This window comes from Labrus bergylta, chromosome 20 (genome assembly GCF_963930695.1).
Source record: "Labrus bergylta chromosome 20, fLabBer1.1, whole genome shotgun sequence".
Lineage (NCBI taxonomy): Eukaryota > Metazoa > Chordata > Actinopteri > Labriformes > Labridae > Labrus > Labrus bergylta.
In genome coordinates, this window is record NC_089214.1 from 17,062,391 (window position 1) to 17,088,720 (window position 26,330).

The 26,330-nt window shown below is 38.7% G+C and overlaps 2 protein-coding genes across 2 annotated transcripts; both read left to right on the top strand.

Annotated features, from left to right (window-relative positions):
* The first annotated feature begins 637 nt into the window (after positions 1–637).
* alg14 (ALG14 UDP-N-acetylglucosaminyltransferase subunit) lies at positions 638–8,928 on the top strand. The gene is made up of 4 exons (XM_020638602.3): positions 638–816; positions 1,627–1,775; positions 3,202–3,324; positions 6,934–8,928. Exons 1-4 carry the CDS (start codon positions 672–674, stop codon positions 7,162–7,164), a joined length of 648 nt encoding a protein of 215 aa, XP_020494258.1. The 5' UTR covers positions 638–671; the 3' UTR covers positions 7,165–8,928.
* A 500-nt stretch (positions 8,929–9,428) lies between these two features.
* Positions 9,429–25,377, top strand: cnn3a (calponin 3, acidic a). The gene is made up of 7 exons (XM_020638537.3): positions 9,429–9,691; positions 21,642–21,763; positions 22,755–22,821; positions 23,057–23,194; positions 23,305–23,421; positions 23,694–23,840; positions 24,303–25,377. Exons 1-7 carry the CDS (start codon positions 9,635–9,637, stop codon positions 24,642–24,644), a joined length of 990 nt encoding a protein of 329 aa, XP_020494193.1. The 5' UTR covers positions 9,429–9,634; the 3' UTR covers positions 24,645–25,377.
* Positions 25,378–26,330: the final 953 nt, after the last annotated feature.

Here is a 26,330-nt window from a genome sequence, read left to right on the forward strand (position 1 = left end):
GCACAGGTTCTGCAATCACTGAAAGGTTCTGTTGTCTAAATTTAGGTCAAAAATCTTTCTACAGGAGAGAAAAAAGAAAGAGGAGAAAGAGGACGAGGAGTAAGCATCTGGACCCATAATGGTGATGAACCTTGGGTGCAGGGCCCCACAAATGATTTGTGCCAAGGGCTCCATAAGACTACAGAGTCGCCACTGGTTATTTAACAGCTCTAAGATAGTCTGTTTGTGCCAGAGCTAAACATTTTTATAATTTAAAGGAACTAGTTTAACCATGTCATTAAAGTCTGTCTAAAAAAATTGTTTCAATTTAACACTGTTACAATGTTGCAAACATAAAGTCCAAAACTCATTCAACAAATGATATATGTTCACTACCTCTGTCCACAACTGCGGCTGGTTTCTTGGTAAAGAAGCAAGCCTACAGACTCTTTTTTACTGTTTTTTTTTACGGGTTTTGTCCGAAATGCACTAAATAACCTAACTTCCTACTCCCAACACAATAATAGTAGCAATTGTTGTGAAATTGAGGGATTTCGTATTCAGCCTATGTGCTTCGTGCGATATTGAGGGTGTTTGAACGCAGCTTGAGAAGCAGAGAAGGGAAAAAAAAAAAAAACAGACAAAAAAAGCGCAGCCTTCAAGTTTGGTCCTACAGAGCTGCCGTAGTCGTCATGTCCTTCCTGGTAGGAGTAGCGCTTGCTGTTTTACTAATAACTTTTCTAATTATTATCCGGTTATATGTTGTCGTGAAGAATGGATCAAGCTATCATCCTGGAGCTAAAGGTGCAGTCACAGTTCTCGTGGTTGCTGGATCTGGTAAGGTGGCTTACACAGTATCTCTCAAGTGTTGCTTTTCTATCCTCACGGAGCTTAACGGGGTCAAAACTTCGGTCTAGATTTCTGACTATCCTACATGTAAAAACATTATACTACACGAATTGCTGGACCATTTTTAATAATTGGGTACAATATCAAGTAAAGCGAATACGGTCTGAAGTTCATCTCTACCGTCTGTCTTAGCATCGACGGTAATGATGTGTAACATCTCAGACTGTCAAACCTCGGTCAAGCCAGCGAGAGAAAAGATGCATGTAGAATTTACAGCATATTTTACTGTATAGTTTTTTAAATAATTAAAATTGCATTATCACACTTTGATATTTTAGTCATTTTGATGATTTTATTTTGAAAAATCTGTGACAGGTGACAATAAACTTTCGATGGATTCTTATTCCTCACGCACCTGGCTGTAGTCCTGATCATTTTTTATTTTGTTTTTTAGCAGATTTTATTGTCTACTTTTTGAGATAATTAAACGTAAAGTCTGCTCAAATTGCATTTAGAGACTTTGATATTTTAGTCATTTTGATTATTTTATTTTGAAAAATCTGTGACAGGCGACAAGGAACTTTCAATGGATTCTTATTCCTCATGTCTCTGGCTGTGGTCCTAAAAATTATTAGCTGATTTAACTGTATAGTCATTCAGATAATTAACTTTAACCATATTAACGATATTGTCTTACCCAATATCTTGTGTAAAAAAATATCGATATACATCTTGAAAACTGGATGTATCGCCCAGCCCTATTTACCATGTGTCTTGTGTGTCTTGTGTGTCTTGCAGGTGGTCACACCACAGAAATCCTGCGGCTTATGGAGTGCCTGTCTGAAGCTTATACACCTCGGCACTACGTCATTGCGGATACTGACAGGATGAGCGAGGAGAAAATCAACACCTTTGAAAGCTCCAAACAACATTCAAAAGAGTCACAGGTAAAAAAACAAAGAACAACGCCAAGGCACTCTTGAAGCCTTATCAGGAAGTCAAACAGATTGAAAAGCAGTGTTGCCAGATATCATGAGAGAAACAAGCACACAAGGTTTATGGAAAGAAGGGATTTATGCTGCGTTCATGTTGTGTGGGAAAGACTGGAAAAACAAGTTTTTAAATGCACACGAACACCTGCTCAAGTCAGAAACTCGGAAAAGAATCAGGTGTCCCACTTAACGACTTGACGTCAGAATCGTCATCACCTCGGGGGGCAAAATATGCTTTCTTAATGTTAACATACTTTTTATGAATTCACCTATTGCACATCAGCTTTTTGCTAAATATAACTTGTATCAGTTACATTCATCAACGCTGTTTTTTGCTGTTGTAACTTTACAATGTGTCTTTGTACAGGTGTTTGTAAACTCAGGATTCTTAATGATGTTCAATATGAGCATCAATATGTAGAATTTATCAACTTCTTCTCTTGTTGTTTCTGAATGCTTACGATAGCTCTATCTTTTTTTTTTTCAACCAACTTTATTCAAAGTTCAATAATGTACAAATACTTCAGGCAAATAGACGGTGTGAATGAAATGAAAGAGGGATTAAATATCATAGCAGCTTTTAAAGTACACACAGCAACGTTAGCTCTATGTTGTGGATAGCTTCAACATCTAATCATTACCAAAGGTCATTACTCAAATCTGTCGCACCAGGGGCTTGTGCTCTGGGGCTGCAGCTGGATAGTTTGACCAGGTGAGATGGCGTTATTTGGGCTGATGTATGTAAATGAACCCATTCCTACATTCATCACTGGCTATTGGCTAAGGCACATTTACTCATGGATGAAACCTCACTGGTTATGTAGTCTCTGCCCTCATGGAAAGCCTCTTGTCCAGTAAAATGACTTGTTTAGGACTAACTGTTATATAAATTTACATACATGTCTGCACACGTCTATTCTATCATTTCTAGAATAATCATTGAAGCTGTAAATGTGTTTTGGACAGAATCATGTTTTTTTTTGTTTGGTGTTGCCTTGAGGGTTTTATGACTAGTTTGCTTTGTGATCTTTTTAAAAGTCCATGTTGATTTATTGTTGTGTTGTATTATCATTTAAATGATCTAAGCAAAACAGTTTCAATCCTAACCAAAACCACTGAGCAACAAAACTACTTGGTTAGTTCACAGATGGATTTTTTAAGACCTCTAGCACTGAAATTGACTTTTCATCCAGATCCATTGTAATGAGATGGAGGCATAAATCGAACCAAATATTTCAGAATGGATTCTATTTTTTAGTCATTTGGGCAAACTGGAGCTTTGCTGTATTGTAGAAGCATAGTTCAAAAGTGTGTGGGCTCTGTATAAAAAATATCATACAGTAGTTTTTTGTGCCTCTAATGACTTGTTCCCTTTTTCCAGTTCACCATCTGTCGGATACCACGGAGCCGGGAGGTGCATCAGTCTTGGGGTTCCTCTGTTATCAGCACTCTGAACGCCCTGCGGTATTCCTTCCCACTAGTTTTCAGACTCAGACCTGACATGGTAAGTGGACCTAGAGAGCAGTTAGTAGCTGTTTTTACACATTACTCTGTACTAGAACAGAACAAGATGTAATTCTACTACATCCTCCTGTCATTACAATTTGGAAATTGGAAAAAAAAAGGATTTTATTATGAATCACTTCAAAACAAGAAGCAGAGAGAGAGAGAGGGAGAGAGAGAGAGAGAGAGAGCTCTCTCTATATACAACAGAATTTAATAAATGTCTTGGTAAACCTGCAATAAAGGTCTTGACATTTATAAAATGCATTCAACTGTACATGGAAGTGGACCAAGAACAATTGTACTAAAGAAGTTCTCATGGTTCCTGGAAAATAGTTGACCAATTTTCTAGTCATGGATAACGCATGAGGAAAAACTAAATGCCCTGGGGAATCTTTGGCTATCCTGGAAAATTATTCAAACATTCTCCTTATTTCATAAAAGAGGACCTTGTCATCTGAAAGGGCTAAATCATATTCAGTTCATGTTAAGGATCATATCAAATAGTGAAGGTAGTTTAAGGACAGTGTTACCAATTGTCTACACACTGCAAACACCTCCAACTCACATCAGGAGCTCCTGCAGGATGGATTACATAAAGGTTACCTTATAACTGTAGTGGCCAAAACTTAAAATAATGTAAGAATACTACGTTTCAAATGTAAAAATATGAGGCTGGCTGCTAACTTATATTAGGTGTATAGAATAACTTTGTTGTTAATAATAACTTGTTTTAAACAATTAAATGATGTTAAATTGATTAGCATGTTTGGTCACAATGTGCACAATGCGTTCCTGTCATGGCAGCCATCAAAGCAGCTCAATTGTCACTGAAAATGTCTTCAAAAATGATCTACTGATGATCTACTTTTCGACAGTAGAGTGTGAACCCTGTGCAAACCTTGCACCAGCTGTCAGGTCTAATAAAAGGACAGGACACATACAATTTACAGGAAGTGGTTTGTGTTGGGCAGCTGTGCAAATCAGCTTTCAATGAAGACAAACACATCAACGATAGTGAGTGTGTGGTTGGAGATATCCCTCTGGACTCAGTCCATGCTTACACATTTCTCCTGTATCCACTGCGTTTGTCTAACAACTTGTTTTAGTGATTTAGAACAAGGTTTGGGAGTGAAGGTCGGCGTATCAAGTAAGTCACCTCCTCTAAGTCATGTCAGGCTTTTATTCTGATTTAAATGACTTTTTTTCTTGGCTGCTTAAGATCAATACGCTATCCCAAACAGTTGGAGAGAACAAATGATAGTGGGATTTAATAGGGACAGCTTAACTGGTATGTTTCCAGCAGACAGAGAGAGAATTGGTCAATCTGCCTAGATTCTGAAAGTGAAAGGTTTTCACTCAGTAACAGGAGAAGTATATCATAACTGAGCTTTGTAGCATTCAGATCAGATTATCTTTATGAAGTGTATACGATGCTCCTTTTTGTGGAACTCGAGTTATTTTTTTTCCACATCCATTTTTGTCTTACCTCATTCAAACACGGTTTCCTCATGTCGTATTACGCACGGCTTTAAATCATCTTTTGTTCACAAGAAGCGCAGTCTCAGAGTCATGTAGTCATTCACTCCCCAAACACATCAGAGAAAATACAATTCATCCAATCATAATCAGTGATCACGCTCCTGTCTCCCTGTGAATAAACATTGACGCACACATATCAAGCCTCCCACCAAGATGGTGCTTTAACACATCGCTTGTAGAAAATCCCGATTTCTTCCCATTGATCAGGAGAGAGTGGGGCGGTCCGACTCACCATCACGTTTATAGGAAACAGGCAAAACAGTAGTAAGAGTAATGATAATTTCATATTCATCACATGAGGAAAAAACAGGAAATTTTGACAAAATCAGGAGACAAAAATCAAACATTTAACAAGACTATGCTGTTAGCTACTGTCCCCTCTCACTAATCAACAATGATCTTAAACTCATCACAAAAACAGTAGCAACAAGAATAGAGGCCGACATTCCAATGATAATTCACCCCGACCTAACAGGCTTTATCAAAAACAGACCGGCTTCAGATAACATCTGCAGGCTTTTCAATCGAATCAACATATCACAACAAAAACAACAAAACCATAATCGTGTATCATTAGATGCAGAAAAAGCTTTTGACACGGTTACTATTATTATTCAGAGCTTTACACAAGTTCAGTTTTGGAGAGTCGTTCATCCACTGGGTAAAAACACTTCACACCTCACCCAACACTGGAACTATTTCTTCAGTATAAAGTAGAATATGTTGGATTTGGCAGAGACTGAACGGTGAGTTTTTCTTCCGGTCATGTGTAAGCTGTATGTTTAACAGTTGAGTGCAGATTCTAGACCAGTGATTGTTCATTCGGTTTGTCTGTCCAGTCGAACCCTCCGGCGGGTCTGATTGGGAGTGGTGGTTTGAAACAAAGCGGGGACTTGCGTGCCGGTGTAGTCATGCAAGGAATGTTCCAGTAGGGCCTATGACTTGCCTATGCCTTTGCTTATTTCATGCGCCTCATGTACGGAGGCTATAGTCCCATCACAGCGGCTGTGGGTTAAAATCCCACCTCGGCCCTTTGCTGCATGTCGTCCCCCACTCTCTCCTTCTCAACAGCTGTCCAATAAAGACAAAAAGGCCCAAAAAATGACTTTTAAAAAATGTGTTCCATGGAAAAGAGTTTGCTTGAAGAGATCAATTTGAAGCAGGGTATCATGAACAATAAAGATGCATTGTAAAAATCTACTTACTGTTAAACATGTGTTTATATGCAGCCACCAAACTACGTTCTGTCTATTGTTGAGCCCAACTGTTCTACTGTGTGAATGCAGAGTGCAGGGCAACGCAGTTTCCAGAGCATTCTGGAGAGAGTGTAAGAGTGTCGCTGTCTGTACTGTGGACTGTATGATGACTTCTCCAGACTCGAAAGCAGTTCAGTCTGGTTTTCTATTAATCCAAACCCCTTCAACTCCCCGAGCCTCTTTGAGCTCTTAGGCTTTTTCCATCCAAGTCAGTTGCTTATAACTCACACACATAATGCCGGTGTCTGTGCTCTTCACCTCTTGAATCTACCAGACCTTGTATTTGACAGATTTCTTCTCTCTGAGTGTTCTGCAACAGCTCAGCTCAGCTCAGCGCTGTTTAGCTTAATGAATACATCACTCTCAAATCACCAATGGCTTCCTATGATGACCCCTTATAAAAGACTGGACATGAGCTGTAAGCAGTCAAGCAAAAGAGGGATTTTATTTCACATTGTCGGAGATTCTCGATCCTCTCCATGCATTTAAAAAACAGACATTATTGGGTACACGTCTTCCAAATAAATAAATGTGACATGCTTTGGCAATGTATTTACAAATTCATGCCAATGAAGCTCATTGAATTAAATGTGAAATTGAATTGAGAATTAGTTAGTTAAACAAATCAGTGTATGATCTGTCTCTACACTAGATACACAGGGATTAAAATGGTATTCATCTCAGATTTTGGCTTTTCACCATTTTCATCAACAGCCCCTGAATGCTGCTTTCTTAGAGGCTCAAGAAAAAGCAGGTTTGTGTCACTTCTTAGAAATGTGCTCATCCCCTTGTTTAATTGTGTGTTGTTTCAGGTGCTCTGTAATGGCCCAGGGACCTGTGTTCCCCTGTGCGTGGCTGGACTCCTGCTTGGAATTCTGGGAATGAAGAAAGTCCTGATCGTTTATGTTGAAAGCGTTTGCCGAGTAGAGACACTGTCTCTCACAGGGAAGATCATTTACTGTATATCAGACTATTTCTTTGTGCAGTGGCCGTCCTTGAGGAACATATACCCCAAATCCATTTTTCTTGGAAGAATAGTGTGAAATAGTGTGATATGCTCCACATGCTAACAAATTCAGTATTACATATTTTGCAATGATTTTGGTAAAGCTTGGAAATAAATGATTTATTTTTTATTGTTTACTCATGTTTATAATGATCCCATTTGGCATTCTGTAGATGTGACATTTTGTACAGTATGCAGGATTTAAAACTGAAATATACTTGATTTTGCAAGGGGGGAAAAATGTGTATATTTCTACAATTAACCTAGCAGACGCTTCTATCCAAAGTGACATACATCAGAGAGTAAGTACAACACAAGCAAGGATCTAGAAAAAAAGGGAACAATGTCAGTAAGTGCAAACGTTCAAATTTAAGTCTGATTGGACACACAGGTGCTGACAGGCATTGCAGAGGCAAAGCACAACATTGACGGCAGTTCTTGAGAGCTCTAATCAGTATAGAAACCATCTTATAATATATCTTATCAATAAAAGTAAATCTTAATATTAATCTTAATCTTATAAATCATCGTTATCAAACAAAATCATCGTCACAACCGTCATCAGCATCAATAATATGGAGACCATCATCATTAAGTTAGTTAGTAGGTATTCATGAAAGAGCTGGGTCTTTAGCTTTTTCTTAAAAGTCCAGAGGGACTCTGCAGATCGGATGGAGTTTGGAAGTTCATTCCACCACCGGATGGCGACAGAGGACAAGAGTTTAGTCAGCGTCTTAGGACCCTGTTGTGAAGGTTGGATCAGACACCTTTCATTGGCAGAGCGTAGTGGGCGGGAGGGAGTGTAGACCTGGACGATAGAGTTTAGGTCAGGAGGAGCCGTTTTTGTCGCTGTCTTGTAAGCGACCAGCAGAGTTTTAAATTTACAGATACGAGCAGTAACTGGGATAGTACATGTAGGAAGCCCAAACAAAGCCTGACAACGACCCACTATCAATATCTACTCAAAGCAAGTTTCGATTCACCCACCGAGCTGACAACACCTTCCTAGTTTTCAGATCAGAGCTTGTTGTTGCCTCTTAATCAGTAAATTATACTTTAGGATAGTTATTTATAAGTCTGTCCAACTCTGTGCTCCTTACTCTTACAGTTCTCAGGGTAAGTTGTTGAAGTTTTTTAGGCCTTGTTTTAGTTGCCCACCATTAGGCCAAATATCCCAACTACAAGCTGACAATCACTTTATCTAATGTCCTTTAGCATTCCTCTTGAAACAGTTCTTGGTACATGAAGAACAAATGGAAAATATGTGTACAGTACCAGTCAAATGTTTGGACACCTGATTGAAATGCATGTTATTATCTGAAAGACATTTTGATCTGAAGGCTTATGCTTAAATGTTTGACATGTGTTTCTTATATAAATAGAAATAGTGAAGTTTGTGCCTACGTACATGTATGTATGCATTTCTTTAAGTGAAATCAAATGTTTCATTTTTATTGTTTTGATATCTACTATTATTCTAAAATGTGGAAGATAGTAAAAGTAAAGGAAACCCTTAGTCGTGCCATAGATACAGCTTACAGTAGCTATATTGTAATATACTGAATTATTGATCTTACTGTTTCTGTTGTGTGCCTAAACGTTTGACTGGTAGTGAAGGCCTTGTATGTTTGTATGGTAAAATGAGTTCAGTTTTGACCAATCATTCCATGATATGCTCAAACGCTCTTTGCTGCATGTACAAGAGCTGTGGTTATCCTTGTACACAAAGAAATATCTATATCGCTTTGAGACTACTTGTTTTGGAAAAATAAAGCTACCCATGGGGTCCAAAAGGTCAGGACATCCTGTCCCAAATTTTCTAACTTGGCAACAGAATTTAAAGTGTCACGGGGCAAGGGCATCCCACTATGTGCCATTTTGGGTGAATGTGAAGTGTAATTCTGAATCTCACTGACTTAAACTGCTGAAGAGACTATATTTAGTTTTCCACTCTTCAGAGGCGTGTGTTGCACCGACCAAACCTCTTATCTGTTGTCTTTGTTAATGTCAACTCTTCTTTTTTTTTTAAACTGAAATGTCACTTGGAAAAAATGTCAAATGCACGAAAGTACAGCCATCTCATGAGCAACACTATGACCTACCTGTAGCAGTAGCCTACGTATTACCCTGACTCCACATACTTGCAGAGAGACCTACTTGAGGGGCTTCAAAAGTGGGAGTATCAGAAAAACAAAAAAAAACAAAAGTGGGAGTATCCCTCTACAATTCGGCTGCTCTGATTGGTCGTCGCGGCTACGTCAACAATCCGTCGACATTTTCCTTTTTTTTCTTTTTTTGCAATCTGTGCTTGTCCCACAGAAAGTCGACCCGCTGGTACTGTTACTGTGAACCATCACGGAATATTTTCTCTTGGGCTGGACGTTGAAGGAGCAGAAGCAACCACTGTCTGGAAGGACGTTTCTGCCGCAGCATCCTGATACATTTTAATTGAGGATATTTATTTGGAGTTTATCAACATCAACAACAACAACAAAAAAAACAAGAAGATGACACATTTTAACAAGGGGCCAGCCTACGGATTGTCTGCTGAAGTGAGAAGCAAAGTAAGTGTTTCAGTCGCCCCACTGGGTTTTTATCTTTGTGACAAAGTAGAAACATCCGTAGGAAATGTTCCCGAGTTCACAAAAGCTTCGTCAACACATTTGTATCCAAACTGGCTTCCTAACCAAGCTTTGTCCCGTTACTCCTCTTTCTCCTTCCCTTTGATAAAAGTAACACCGAAAACAAGGCTCGCCGTTAAAGTTGCAGTCACATTTTAACATTTATGTGGCAAACAATGTCCTAAGTTTCTGCTGTACGGATTTTTGGAAGCCTGTTGTCAAGTTAAGTGTTATTTTAGACCACGTTGAAGAATTAGATTTAGGCCGATTTAAGGGAAAGTGTCCCTGCGATTTCCCAAAATGTGCATCAACAAAGGAATGAGAAAGGAATGCGTGTCAAGTTTAACTTTTTGGTAAAGTGTGAATCATTTACATGGAGGGTTGTTCGTGGTCTAGCCTATGCAACAAAAAAAATGCAGCCTCGAAGGTTTTCCGCCAAACATTAAGTAAAGTAGGCTACGTCTGTCAAATGGTAAACTTTGGGGGTGCAAAGGGAGTTCCGATAAGTCCGACATTACTGTTTCCCCTCAATAGTGGGGGAAATATTCCTTCCTTTTTGTCCCACTGCTGGATTCAAGCGCTAGAGAGAAATCTTGAAATGCACTCCTGCAGGCAATACTGAACAGTAAAGTTATGTCGATGATATAGTCTATGGCTACTGTTCAATTTTTAATTGTAGAGAGAATCTTAAATAGCCTATGAAAAAACTGCATTCCTTGTTTAGGGAGGAGCCCGATATCAGAAAGGGGTTGACTATCTCCTGTCAAATGGATAGCCTTAAAAACCTGTAATAACTTTGTTTGCAAAGCGCTTTTAGGAATAATACAAAGGAGACTTTTAAAATCAGAGCATAGACAAGTATTTGAAATGAAATCAAACATATATGAGGCCTGGTATACCTATATGTCCAATTTGATGTGATGGCAGCACTGTGTTTATAAAAAGAAATGGTACAGTTGCATCACTTTTTCTTTTGACAACACTTTTTGGGCGTTTTGGGAACTGGGAATCTGAGCAGACCAATTTCTGTCATTTTTGAAAATGGAGTAATTTACATCCTTAATGTAGGATTTCAGCTGTTCTACAGTTCAGGGTCTCCTTTGTGTCATTTAACATAATGCTAAAAATGCTCTTAACATTTGGATGGTGTGGGTGAAGGTCAGTTTTATCAGTCTCTTTTACTACAGAGCCATTTCTTGTTGAAGGCCTTCCCCCGAAAAAGAATCTTGCTATTTCATATCATATTTTGCTCCAAATGTGAAGGATACCATGTGCACTAATGCACACTATCAAGGATGCTGACCTTTCAAACAAGCTGGATGGTCCCTTTCACCTCAGCCCGTGAACGCAACGCTGTTTCTAGATCTTTTGTTTAATATTGTTTTCTCTTTGCATGGTCAAGTTTCAGCTGGCGCTGGTGAAAGCAGCGATGCACTATGCTCAAAGACTAAACTAGTTTTGAAGTGTTCCTGAGCCCATGTGGTGATTCCCACTAGAGAATTGTGTCTGCTTTTGATGCAGGGACATTTGAGGAAGATCACAGACTCCCAATATTCGTTTGTGGCCTTGCTCCCTGCTTACAGATATTTATTCATATTTTCTTAAAATGTTAATGATAATATGTACAGAAGGCAATGACATTCATTTGAATCTATTTATTTAATCTAACATAGTTTCAATACAGATCATTAAACTGATGTCCCTAGTTGGGCTTTTGGGTAAGCAAAGTATACAATCTATAACAGTCAACAACATAAAATCACTTAAAACTATATGTGGATACATGAAAATGCATATACCACAATATGACGCTATACAAATCCCAGGATTCTAATTTTATGTAAAACAAACCCATTAGTTTTTAAGTGCCAGCACAGTCTTTCACCGTTTTTACTTCCTTAGCCTCTCTGGGATGCTCTTTGCTACCCTGTTACTACTTAACAATGAGGAACTGTGAGATATTGTGTGTTTTTAAGCATCTGACCTTTGTTCCAGTCTTTTGTTGCTACCATCACAACTTTTTTGAAATATGTTGTCAGCATCAAATTTAAATTAGGCATATACATTTCCCAAAAAATAATGACATATCTCAATTTGTCTTTGCGCTACTTTCAATCAAATGTGGGTTTCAGTGTTTTGCAAGTCAACACATTTTGTTGTGATTTACATCTTACATAACGTCCCAACTGTTTTAGGAATTGGGGTTGTAAGTAGGGCACGACCGATGTGGGATGTCTGATCCCGATACCGATATGAGGGAGAGAAAAAAAATCTACCAAACACTAGGGATGTAACGATTCACGATGCAATTCTCTCATGATTTATTTTACAAAATGAGACTGTAGATAAATGATGAGTGAAAAAGATTCAAACCCACTTGTCAGTGTGGTTTGTCCTTTTAATGTTTTTTTTGTCTCAACGAGGGGAGGTGATTGGAGCTTCTCATAGTGGTGTTGATTAAATGCTGCATCATAATAATTCAATGTTTGTCAAAGCAACGTCACGCCTCAAAATCTCAGCAAAATATTGGAAGGAATGTGTAAAATGAAAAGATGGGTCTACCAGATTCTTTTTGATGTTGCAGGCCCTTCTCGAGGGCTGAACAACAGACTGTATATTGATTTCATCTCTGTTTTCCATGATTTTAAGGCAAATAAGAAGCATTACAACAGAAATCTGTTTAAATTATTATAGACCGATGATGACTGTTGGAGTTTGAGGAAATGTCTCGAGAATGAAATCATCCCACAGTCTGCCGTCAAGTTCACATTCAAGCCCTGCCAGCTCAGACTGTATCATTGAACAAATAGGGCTCTCATTTTGAATTTTTTCCATGACAGCCCAATGTGGGGCGACCTTAGCCCTATAAAGCATTTTCATTTCTTCATTTTAAAAAAGGGATGATAATATGATAGACTGTATAGTTTGAATTTGTTCAAATATGAACTTTCTCCCCCAGGTTTAAATGAATGTTTGACTTAAGAATAAGAATTGACAGCCCTAATAGTGCAGGTTTATCACATACATTAAACAATTATGATACAGTTTTGCACAGAGAGGCTTAAAGCAGCACCAGTGTACTTATTTTGATCATTTTCAATCATTTATCATGAAAGCCTATTGTTGTTTATGTTATTTGTGAATATTGTGAATGTGAATTTGGGCAGCTCTTTAAAAGATGGTACTTGAGCACTCTTTGTTGTCTTGTTATTGGTCCTGAAAGCCTTTACATATTATAGAAGCCAGTGCTCAAAGTATAAAGCTCTGTGGTGTAGTAAGCAGGTGTATTGTTATTTATAGAGCCCGACTGATTAATCAGCCAGCAGATAATATCGGCCGATATCAACATGTCCAGTATCGGTATCAGCTAATTTTATCGCAGTTAGATGCCGATATCACTAGATTTATTAAGCAGTCAAATTATGACTTCATTTAAATATCGTTGAATACATTGGCAGTTCTCTTTCTGGCTGCCTCCAGCAGCTTGTGCTGTATGGATTACAACAAGTATTATCAAGCAGTTACTTTCCAGTAGAGTGACCATCTTGTCTTTATTATTCTGTATATCTTGTTCACAAGTGTTTGATAACTGCATTTGAGGGAACAACAAAATAAATGTGTATATCTATATCTATCTATCTCTACAGATTGAACATAGCTCTAATAAAGTTAAGAACGGTATCAGAATGTTTTTCTCCCTCCTATCAATGTCGGTATTGGCCCCAAACATTGCACATTGGTCGGCCCCTGGTTTCATCAACCTTCTTTTGCCCCATGGTGCTGATCTTCTTCCTTTAACTCTGAAGGTCACTCGATCATGGTTTGTTTTGAATAACATAGCACAGCAAATGTTTGTGCTTGTATATATGTCTTTGTCAACTAATGTACAGTTTATGTTTTTGTTTAGTCATTATTTGTTTTTTGGTTTTTGCTCGTCTCTGTGACCACAGATGTTATTTAATTAACAAAATAAACCTATTGCTACAATCTGGCATATTTACATGTTCATGTTCATAAACAGCACTGTCTCTTTTAAAAAAAAATATACAGTATTCCTTGAAGATGAAGTTTGTTCATCAGCCCCTTGGTGCAGAGGTATGCAGTGCTCTGGGTCAAGAAATGAACAAGTGACTGAAGCATTCCCTTTGTTAGCCATTACATGAACTATTGAGAGTTTGCAATCAGCCCCAGTGACTCCTCTAGTCTGAACCAAGGCTACAGCACTGTTTTCACCTGTTGTCATTCTTCCTGTTCTTGAATCATTTCAAGTTTAAACTGGGATGCTTTAAACCACATGTGTTGCAGCTAAGGGGCTTTTTCAACTTTCACAATGGTAACAAATGTAACTTTATTTTATTCTGGAATGAGACTGTGACTCAAACCTCCATGCGTCCTTGCCCGATGTAGGGGTCTCTTAATGTCTCCAAATACTGGATCTGTTAAAATCCTCACCTGCCCTTCAAGGGATGTGATTGTGTTTTTCCTGAAAATTGCAGACCACAGATCTTAGACTGTACTTGACTGCTACCATCTCCGTGCACATAATTAAAGCGCTGCATTATGTTTTCTGTTTATCAGTTCTTCTCCACTCTTAAGTTCATATCGTGATTCTGTTGAACTACACATAGAATCACTCTATACAAGACCCCCCTGTGTGACAGAGAAAGTCTCCTGCTATGAGGTGCATGTGTGAACAACCACATCAGGTATGATAACACCATGAACATGTTAACAAGAAAATGCATTTCCTCAAGGTAATGAAAAACACACAAGAGCAGTATGTGCGTCATGTTACTCGATTAGTATTCATTTTTTGACATTCCTTTCTCTTTTCCTAGCAGGGTACTCGGCTCTTGCTGCAGTGTCAGAATTAACACACTTCTTATGTGTGAGTGGCATCTGTTAAAATAAATGAAAACAGTTTTAGATAAATAATTAGCTACCAATGCATTATTACTAAAGTAAAACAACATACTCTAATTTCTTGGATCTTTCTCATGGGAAAAAAAAAAAAGTTACAAGGATTGAGCATAAACCATTGTTTCTGCAATGTTAGCAAAATGGCTCAAACTGAATAAAAATAATACTATGAGTTGACTGAATAAAAAAAAGCACAGAAATTGCCAATCTAGGTCAATCTTTTGCAACATGATTAAATCAAACCTCATCTGTCAGAGAGTGCACCTCAACAAAAGGAGGAGGAGACACAGGGGCCCATCTGGGTTCAATTGCATAAGTGTGATCAGTAGTCCATGCTCTTCTCCGAGCTGCTACAACACATTCCTGGAATTCTTTAGCAAACACCCCTTCATGAGGACCCCATCCACCAGGCCTTCAGCCCAATGCAATTGACTCAGTTCTGGTGGCATTACAGTTTGGCGATCCTAAGGAGACACATGTTTTTGGTTCATTCAAGGTTGATATTTATAGGTAAAGAACTTGTCCCCATCTTTAGCTTGAAGGGTAATTCAGGTATTTTCAAAGCTAAGTAGTGTACACATTAAGGTGTAAAAGTGAACAATAGGGGAATGTTTGTGTGGAAATGCTCCAGCAGGTTGAGTAAACTGAGGTTCTGTTACTTTGTTTAATCTATCAAGATGTGCTACTTAGTAATTCTATGCATAAAGAGTGTGCATATGATTCTTTAGTTTAGGCAGTATGATCGGGACAGGGTCTGAAATTAACAACCGCCAACCGCCATTGGTGTAATGAACCATCGATCTGGATATAATGATTGGTTGACCAATGATCCAATCAAATCGATGGAAAGTCAAAACATCTCCACCTCCACATACTGTATCCCCCCTCGTTTACTCTGCAATCTCCTCACTCCTGGGATCGACGGTGTTGGATGTTATTAGTTGTCTCCTGCGACGCAGACGTGAGGTATTGCTGGTGGTGCTCAGTGGTGATCGGGAGGTCTCAGTCGGACGAGTTAATGGTGCACCGAAACAGAAAGTGACTGTTGATCTTATAAATACAAAGACTGAGAAACTTGACTCTGGGAAAATGTGGCGGTTGTTGTGTTTTGCACTGTTGAAGATTGTTGTTTTCCTGTTTGTATAATGCATTGTGGGGGGAAATTGAATGCAAACACAGGTTTGAGTGGTTTTTATGGTTTTCCTGTCTTTTCTATGGTATTGTTTGGGGGAAAAGAGGGTTGGGGCTGGTTAACTGTAGGGTCTGCTCTGCTGGGTTAACATCAAACATATTATTTGTCAGAGGATTCCTCTGACTCGCACCCGACCCTTGTACTTTAGTGACCGCTAGAGTGTTTGTGGTTGAACTTGACAAACATTTTTTGTTTCAATTTTGTATTGTGTCTTTCAATGTTTTTGATAATGTTTGTATGGCTGTTTGTTGTTTGTTTGAAACTGTAAGTTGTGCTGTCACCTGTCTTGGCCAGGATACTCTTGAGTTTACCTCCTGGTTAAATAAACGTTAACTATGAGCATGGTACATTATGCTGAACATATAAAACATATACAGCTGGTTATGTTTGGGCTAACGTTCAGAATAAGATATTCTCCTGTATGTGAGCTGAGAGAGGAGATGAGGGAGAGAGACAGACAAACACGCTGTTTCCTGTTATTTTTCTTCAAATTTATGATAGTGAAATATTTTGTTAATGCTCTACACTTATTTATTGTATTTTTAAAAAAATTAAACTTATTACAAATTATTAAACGAAGTTGCTTTCAATCCATAGTCATGTTTATTTGTGCATACCATTGGAGCTGCAGCTAATATCTATCATCCTAAATATTCAAACATGCCACATATGATAAAACAATGTTTTAAACAGAGAAACAGGGGTTATTATATTTGGATTTATTTGCGCATTCACTGGCAGATTGTTTTTCTTCTCAGTTCTACCTGCATTTGTTGCTGCCGCTGTGTTTTTAATTTTGGATTGTGTGTTTTTTTCAGAGTTTATTTTGTTCAAGGTCTTGTTTTAATGGCGTTTAAATGTAAACAAATTACAGTTATAAGACAAAATGTTAAATTAGCACAGTGTGTTCCCTACATCCTCTTACCCTGCTTAATGAGACCGCCCAACCCCGAGTATCAGTTGCCTAGAGAAGACTTGCAAAAACTATTACATTCTACTATCAAAGTAGCTATGAGGGAGCTACTGTGGATAACGCAGCTATAGCTGAAGGGTCTACAGGCTGCCCCAGAGTGTCTGAAAATAATTCAAAGAGTAACTGCCAGAAGCTAGATACAGTTGTGCGAAACCAAAACATATGTTACAGGATTGCTGGTACTTGATTACATCAGTCACAAATAGGGTCTATGAAAGGGGAGAGCTTAGCTAGCTTCACTTTTTAGACCAATCAATATACATACATGATGACAAAGCACAGGAAGAGAACATAGACGATGAAAGAGGTCAGTCAGTGTTGACGCTTATTTAGAGTAGCTAAGGGAACAAAGCTCTTTTTCAGACATGCCCTCTTCCAGGTCAGCGTGCTGTATCTCTGACCTGGTGGCAGAATAGAATAGAGTGGATTGAGTGAGAGGGGTCCTTTGCTATGGCGAGTGCTCTGTGAGTCGGTGCTTTGTAGTTGAGATGTGAGAGGTTTTGGGTGGGTATGCCACTGATTTTTTTGAAGCAATATTTTTGATACAGGGTGGTTTATTTTTGTTCCCAACTGTTAACATGTTGAAGAAACAGGTTGAGCAGAAGGGGAGGATGGGTTGGATGCTTTTATAAATAATTAATAAAAGGTGAGGTGAAACAGAAAGGGCTTTTTATGGCCGGAAGTCTTTGCTGGCAGCGTTTATGAGCATCAGTGGTGTGTTGATCAAAGCTGAGTTTATAGTCCAGGGTGAGTCCAAGATAGTTTCATTGTTAACGAAACCATTGTGTTCAGTGAAGTATGGTGTCCTGGTAGTCTGTAACAGTTATTATCATTAAGAAGTGCAAATATAGCCGTGTCGTCCGAGTATTTGGAGTATGTGGTAACTGTTCAGGGGCTGGTGCAGGCGTTGGCATTAAGTGTGTACAGGAAGGGACTGAGCACGCAGCCCTGGGGGGCTCCAAAGTTGGTGGTGATATGGAAGATGTTATGGAGCCAATTCTGACGGATTGTGGTCCCTTGGTGAGAAGTGTTGGGACATTAAAGTTGGTGGAGTTTCCTGATCATCTGGTCGATGTTGTTAAAGGCAGAACTAAAGTTGATCGTAATGAAATTACGTGGAAGTTCAAGGTGCTGGAGGATAGAGTGACAGCTGGAAGGATGGAACTTAGAACCAGTTTCTCCAGGCATTTCATCATGGTGAAAGTGAGTGCAACAGGTCGGCTATGGGTCAGAGGTAGAGGAGGTGGTCTCTCTGAACTGGAAGGTATGGGGTTTGATCCCCAACTCCTGCAGTCACATGTTGTTTCTTGGGCAAGATACTGAACCCCAAAATACTTCTGCTGCTTCACAGGTGTCTTGTGAATGCATGTGAATGGAGTAGTACTGTTGGTCAAAACATTACGTAGCTGCTATCGGGGTGTGTGTGACATTAACAATGATGTAATGTAAGCTATACAAGCCTGTGTCTTTCTGTTTGCATAGAGGCAGCTGTGCCTTGTATGCTACACAGGAGATGTTTTTTTCTTAGGATGTTATTGGCAGAGTGTGACGCGCCCTACTCCGCCTGATTGGCTTACCACTGGACTCCATTGGACAAAAAGAGTAATTTTATTTTGCAGAGTTGTCCTTTTACTGCTGCCTTCATGGCTGAATTATTCTGTGGTATTGCTTAGTACACAAATATTGAGTTATATCCCAACTTACAGTTTAAAACTCTTGTTTTGTGTCATCTGCTCTGAGAAGTTGGCCTGTTCCTTTATAAATGTCAAGCCTACTTTGTTTGTGGAAGATCAAAAGTACTAGATGATGGCAGACATCATCACCCCAGATAATACTTTATTGATCCCCAGAGGGGAAATTCGGGATGCTGATGCCTCATAAACTTTGTCATAAAACATATGAAACATTTCTAACCAAACAAACACTGAGCTCTGGAGAGGTGCCAGTCCACTTCCTGAGCACTGTCGAGGTGCCCTTGAGCAATGCCCTGAACTGCCTCTCCATTAATGCATGTCCATAGGATCCTGCTTGTGCATGTTTGTGTATTTCAGCCTATGTGTGTTTAGCATGTTAATTAAACTGAGTGTAAAACCGAATTTCCCCTCGTGGGATGAATAAAGTATAAATTATTATTATTATTATTTTCACCGAAACAAGCCCTTTTCAAATAATGATTTTACCTCAGTGCCAAAACAAAACTCTGCTGTTAATGCATCTTTTGACTTTAGCACACAGGTTTACAGCATTGTGAGAAAGAGGTTTTGAAGAGGCCTTCAAAGGATTTTAAATGATAAAAGATTACTATTTATTCTAAATCTCCACATACATGAAACCAACAGGGCCAACAAGAACAGGAAACAAAGTCATACCAATGTCATGTCATTCCAGTATCTTTTAGCCAGAATGTTTATGTGTTGTTGTTTTTTTCAACAGTAGCAAATAGCTTTACTGACCTTTTTCCTCCAAATACTTGCAAGCATAAAGGCACGAGATATGCTTTTATCAGGAAACACTTTTTGGATTTAGAAGTAAATTTGGACTGGGGCCATTTTTCGGGTTGCCCTTCTGGTTAAAATATTTACCCTTCGAGTTTTTCCCTGAGACTCTTTGTTTAATGTTTCCATCAAGAGACTTAAATCCCTTTTTCCAGTGTGACTTTCTTTTCTAAGAGTTCTTGGCATTCTCACTCAACAAAAATAACAACTAGGGAGAAGTAAGGAGGATATAAGCCCCTCTGCCTAATCATTCCAGTGCATTGGCTTCATAGCCGGGTTCTTCTGTTGACAAACTCAACAGACACCGAACAGCCTTACTTTCATGAATGATTTCTTAATGACACAGCATTTAGCCTAGACATGAACTGTGATTTACAACAGAACAGTTTGGATCATGTTCTCAGTATATCAAGAACAAAATGTCACATTAAAATACTCTTTGTTTGGGGCGCTGGTGGCGCAGTAGTTAATGTGCGCGCCCCATGTATTGAGGCCATGGTCCTCCAGGCAGGCGGCCCGGGTTCCAAAGCCGACCTGTGGCTCCTTTCCCACGTGTCACTGCACACTCTCTCTCTCTCTCTCTGTCTCTCTGTCTCTCTCTCTCTCTCTCTCTCCCTGATTTCTGGCTCTATCCACTGTCCTATCACAACAATAAAGGCACAAAAAGCCAAAAAATAAATCTTATTTGTTTGTTTATGACTTGCCAATAAAACAACAAAGCAACGTTTGCATTAAATTGGATACATTGAAATACATTTTCAAATCTCTACAAATATAATTTTGTATTTTGGTTCTCCTTCCCAACTGCAGCATCATTTATGTGGTGTTTTAAAAAAAAAGGAAGGTGTCGTATTCTGCAGTCTGATCTAATTTATAATTTCCAAAGTAACTCAACAGTTTTTTTTTACATTTTTCTTTTCTTAGTGAATATGCTGCACTTCAATATAATGACTTAAAATCCTACGTTTTACTTTGTATTTACTAAGAATAAATTTTGTTTAAAAAGATTACCTGCACATTTCTCGTGAGGATAAATAAGTTAGTGAACCAAGTTAACTGTTATCTTTTTTCAAATGTATTTTTTTATTTTACAAGAAGCTTAATGCTGTTTTTTCAAATTAGGGAACATGAGTGCAGTGCATGCACGTGCCACATGTTCTTCCTTGTTGAGTTTGAAGTTGTGTCTATATAGAGAACGAGCTCATTAACTGTGGAAAACATTGCAGTATGACTTACTGCTCCTTCTTTCAACAGGCTCACAACATCTGCAGAGATATGCCAAGACTGCCAGTGGCTCCTTGGATCGTTGTTGTGGTCATACAAGTGGTGCAGATTTTTGTAATCATAGTTTTCAACAACATCTGGAGACAAAAGTGCCAAAAATCAGACAGCCCCTCCAGAAGTTTGCAGGCTTTTTCCTTTTATTGTTTTGACAAAACATTCATGATTTCAGCAGTTTTTCCAAAAGGTCCGGGACAAGTTTTGATGGCACATCCACTGTGAGCAACAAAACAATGCAGAATCCTTCAAAACTGTTCCTTTTGTGCAAAACCTTTAATGTTGATAATTGAAACCATTTCTTTCACCTTCAAAATGTGACATAAAGGCCTGTGAGGAATTTAGTGGTCATGTTTGACTATTTTAACATTTACCTAACCCTAACCCATAATGATGAATAGATATAATGATCAACTCACTAAAGGAAATGTATGATTTTTTCCCCTGGATGTTTTCCTTCTTGTGACAGTCCTACTTCTGAAGAAATCTGGCAGTGTAGTAATGAGGTACAACAAAACTATGACAGGCTCGTACTGAGTCAATGGGATGCCTTTAAGAAGGACTTTTTGTGCTGGGGAGAGTAGACCTTTTTTTTTTTTTTTTTTAGCTGTTGTAGCTTTTGATAGGTTTGTGGTATGATCACAATGTATCAGGACAGAAAACACAGGTTGAGAACACAACTCATTTTGAAGTGTTTCACATGAATAAGTTTGAATATTTTTGTGTGTGTCCGGCTTTAATCAATACCAAGATGTCTTACTGACTGTTGAAACACCTTTCAAGGTTACAGCCTTTTCCCAACAAAGCTTTCCAAGTTACCTACTGTGTTTCCTTGGTCTGTTTTTCCTTGTTGAGCTAAAGTAAAGGCATGATATTAAGACGATCATTTTTATTGCATAACAAAGGTTCACTATGATATATTGTGGATCTACTGACTTGCAAACTAACCAAGTATAGTTTAAAATGTCCAGTTCAATAAGATGTGTGTATACTACTCTCTAAGATGGAAACTTAACTGAACATTTTTTCTTTCAGATTGCTCAAAAATATGACCCACTAAAGGAAGAAGAGCTACGCTTTTGGATTGAGGAGGTGACAGGAATGTCTATTGGAGAGACCTTTCAGAAAGGCTTAAAGGATGGAGTCATCCTCTGCGAGTAAGTGGCTCTGTTTTGGGTTGTTGTGTTTGTATGGTGGTGGTGGGGGGTGTGGCAGAAGTTTGTAAATATAGAATTGTATTTTACTTGTGTAGTGTGGCCTTTCAGATTCAGAACATGGATTATTAAATTCAGGTGCTGTGTTTTTTGATGTTTTGCCCCATGCCTGAGAGAGAGAGAGAGAGAGAGAGAGAGAGAGAGAGAAAGCTCAAGGTGCCAGGTCCCCTGGTAGTCTAAGCCTATAGCAACATAACTAGATGATGGTGCTGGTCCATATCTGAGTGCAACAGCAGAGGCTCCCAACCTTTTTCCTTGGAGCCCCCCCAGGACCCTCACAAAAAAGTGATACCCTGCTGCCAAAAAATAATTTGATTATTTTCTTTCATAAAATCCCAACAGAATAGGCCTATACACACTTGTTCTTACCAAAATATCTTTGAATGAACTACCCATTAAGCCTGTTACCACTCCTTGAGTAAATATGGGCAAATCTCATTTTGACAACCTCAGGCAGATCCTCCCCCTGAGCTCTTTGACGCCCCAGGTTGGGAACCAAATTGCTACACAGGATGGCTATTATTTAGCTATAATAGTAAAATACAAAACAATTCTTAGTTATAAAAAATTGGATGAACCCTGTTAAAAAGAACAAGGGATCATTTAATTCTACTCCTGATATCTTAGGGTCTGGGAATTTTGACATGGTTTTTGTTCAATATCTAAAAGTAGATGTGACTCAACCTACAGTCTCAGTAGATAAGGAGAGTGTGCAAACAACAGTGTGTAAGTTATAGATTAAAACTGAAAGACTAAAATCTCGGATAAAGATAAGAACATCCCTTCATATGATAGATAATTCTGCATGGAATACAAATGTCAAAATTGGGCTGCAGGAATAAAATGTCACAAAATTTGGGCAAAAAATGTATCCTTCATCGCTGATTGATTCCCTTATGTTCTGATAAAGTATGCATTTTCTGTCCTCTCTTAGACTGATTAATAAGCTGCAACCTGGTTCAGTGAGGAAAATCAACCTTTCTCAGCTTAACTGGCACAAGGTAAGACCTGTTTTGAACTGGAAAGATTGCAGGACAAGTCATTCAAAGAAGTTTGCTCAGAAGTCAATGTTACAAAAGGCCTTTCAGCTCATTAAAATCAATCACAGAACAGTCATTTATTAAGCTTTAGCCATTGCATACTATCACTTTATTTGTGTTGTAATTTCTCCCTCCTGTTTTTTTGAGTCCCTTTATATAGCCCATCACTTCTATTTTTTTCTATTTCCCTCCGCAGCTGGAAAACCTTGGGAATTTCATCAAAGCTATTCTGAACTATGGCCTAAAGCCCAATGACATCTTTGAGGCCAATGACCTGTTTGAAAATGGGAACATGACTCAGGTCCAGACCACACTGCTTGCACTGGCCAGTATGGTGAGTAACTACACAGTTACACAGTGTGTGCAGAGGAACACATTTTCAATTATTCAGGAAACATGTTTTATGCCGTACCAGTTCTTTAACAAGCATATCCCCCTTGTTAGGCAAAGACAAAGGGTATGGACACAAAGATCGATATTGGGGTGAAATACGCAGACAAACAAGCTCGGCATTTTGACAATGAGAAGATCAAGGCTGGACAGTGTGTCATTGGACTGCAGGTAACTATGGCTGATGATATAGTTGTCCCTAGAGAATAAAATGATTCACTAATTTCTCTAGAGAACTTTATTTCTTCTGTAGTGTAACACTCACATAACTCTGAAACCCTCAATTAATGCCATATTAGGCTCGATAAGAAGCTCATTAGGGAGTTCCTTCAAAGCTGAAACGGATAGGTTAAAGAAACCTTGATATAATTTGTGATTCCTCTTAAAGGTAAAGTAATGTTATTGGGTATGTTGAGATCCTAAAACTAGCCCCTTGTCTTCAGATGGGAACAAACAAGTGTGCGAGTCAGGCTGGAATGACGGCTTATGGAACCCGAAGACATCTATATGATCCAAAGACTCAGACTGACAAACCGTACGACCAGACCACCATCAGCCTGCAGATGGGAACTAACAAAGGAGCCAGTCAGGTTAAAACCTTCTCCTCTTAAAGCCTGTTCATATTGAATCTTTTTCTTTTCAATGTATCACTCCAAGAAACAGTAGTCAGAATGAAACCATTGAAGTAAAGCTTTTGGACACACACACATACATACACCTTACTAAAAGGGGACCATCAATCTATACTATACAAGTGTGGCCTTGTCTTTCTGGTCATTTTAAAAATACAAACAATTAATACCACATTTACTTGTGATGTCTTTAACCATAATATTACTTCAAATGTGTGTTGTTGTTTTTTTAGATAGGTACGCTAGTGCAAACAGACTCACAAACACGCACACACAGAACACACACAGAGCACACACACATATATATATATATATGTATGTATATATTTATTAAATCATGCAATGAGAACCAACATGTAATACACAGCAAAATTAAGTTCCTATTAAATACTAGCTTATGGTAATTATTGTTTCTTGCAGGCGGGCATGTCAGCCCCTGGTACCCGCAGGGACATCTTTGACCAAAAGGTGGCCCAGCAGCCTCTGGACAATTCCACCATCTCCCTCCAAATGGGTACGAACAAGGTGGCATCTCAGACAGGCATGAGCGTGTATGGCCTGGGTCGTCAGGTCTATGACCCCAAGTATTGTGCCCCCCCAACAGAGCCAGTCATCCACACAAATGGTAGCCAGGGCACTGGCACCAATGGGTCAGAGATCAGCGATAGTGACTATCAAGCTGAATTCCAGGAGGATGAGTTCCACAGAGGTTTCCATGATGACTACAGCTCCAATTACAATGACCAGGGCATTGACTATTAGTAAAAACCACTCAGAACAAAGTGTATATCATCAACTACAGAAATGAGCAAGAGTTTTGCTATCCTTAGTAGTCTTGCAGCATAAAATGTTACCATGAGTGCTTTCTTTTTCCACTTTTACTCTTTGATCTGAACAAGAAAGGTATCAAGAAGTTGTAGTAACATAGAATGTTGAGATACAGGCTTTCAGCAAAAGTGCCTTTAAGCTCAATAGTATTCTTTTAATATTCATTTTAGTACCCTTTTTTTATGTCTTAAAAATTGAACATGAAATAAGTGATAACTTTCCGCTTGATGGCATAGCATCAGGTGCAGTTGCAGTATTCCAGTGTGTATTCCTGGAGCAAAACTCTGCTAGTGTTCAATGTGAAAGGAATTCCAATGTGTAGTCCTCAGGCATAGGCTTATGTTAAATTTGCCTATCCCCTGTCTTTGTTGTTCCCATATACATACCCCAACTCCCAGCTGGTGATGCTGGTTTACCTATTTTTTACAGTTGTTCTCTAGATGGCTTTTTTTTTTTCTAATAATGATGTAGAGGACCAATCCTCAATGAACTGTATTTGACAGCTTCCTCGTTCCATCACTTGACGTAAATGTTCACATTTTTTCCCCCTCATATTCCAAAACTGTATTTATTACAATGACACTCATTGTAAAACAGTTCACTGTTATATGGTTTGTATAGAAAATGGAATGTTATAAATAAAGCCTTTAATTCTTCAATTTTGGAAGCTTGTATACTGACTTTCATTTTTCAGCTTAGTGTACTCACCTCTCCTTTGATTTCAGACACTTCTATATCTACCTTACCCATTACAGTACATAGTCTGTATGTGCCAAACCTTTGTACTCTCTTTAAATGACTTGTGCCCAATAAGGTTTGGTGGTTTCCATATTGCTACCTGTTTCTTTTACCTTGCTTTTGCCTTCTGATTGCTGCTAGTTTTTGGTCGATTGCTGAAAGCTAAATCCACTTGTTGGAGGAACAATCAGCTAATCAGAGCTTTGACGGTGGGATCAATAACTGTAACTACCTAACTACATCTATAAAATGAGAATCAAAGAAAAGCCCATGAGCATGTCAACAGTGGATGAGATTCAGGCAGCTGTACAGATGGTTGTAAGTTAACTTTTTTAATCAGCATAAAAAAAAAAAAGCTTAAATCTATTTAGGTCAATCTAATTTTACTTTGCTCCCTTACAAGGGTCAAGCTCCAAAAATACTTGATGCAACTTGATGCCATATTTTATTGAACCCTGCCTGTCTGACAAATCCCGACATCCTGCAGGCTTTGTGATTGCTAGCCATCTCAGAGTGGATCATAACATACCAGGGACTGAAGAACACTTTCTGTCCTCAGACTTTAAACATGTAACTCAGTGCAGTTATTTATCATTGTTAATAGCAGTTTAGAACACTTGGGTCATGAAGAAAACATTTTTTGGCGATGGCGTGTAGTTTTCTGTCTCAACTGTATCCCTCTTTTTAAATTGAGTTCTATCTATTTGTGATGTGTTAATCAAACAAGCCACACAAGGCACACAGTCAAAAGTTGAAGACAAAGAATGAGTAGCCAACAGGCCTCATGAGGATGTGATGGAATTCATTCCAAATCCCCACCCCCCAAACCATCCGCTTCTCAGGAATAATCACTGCTTTGTGCGGTACTGTAGAAGGCCGGGG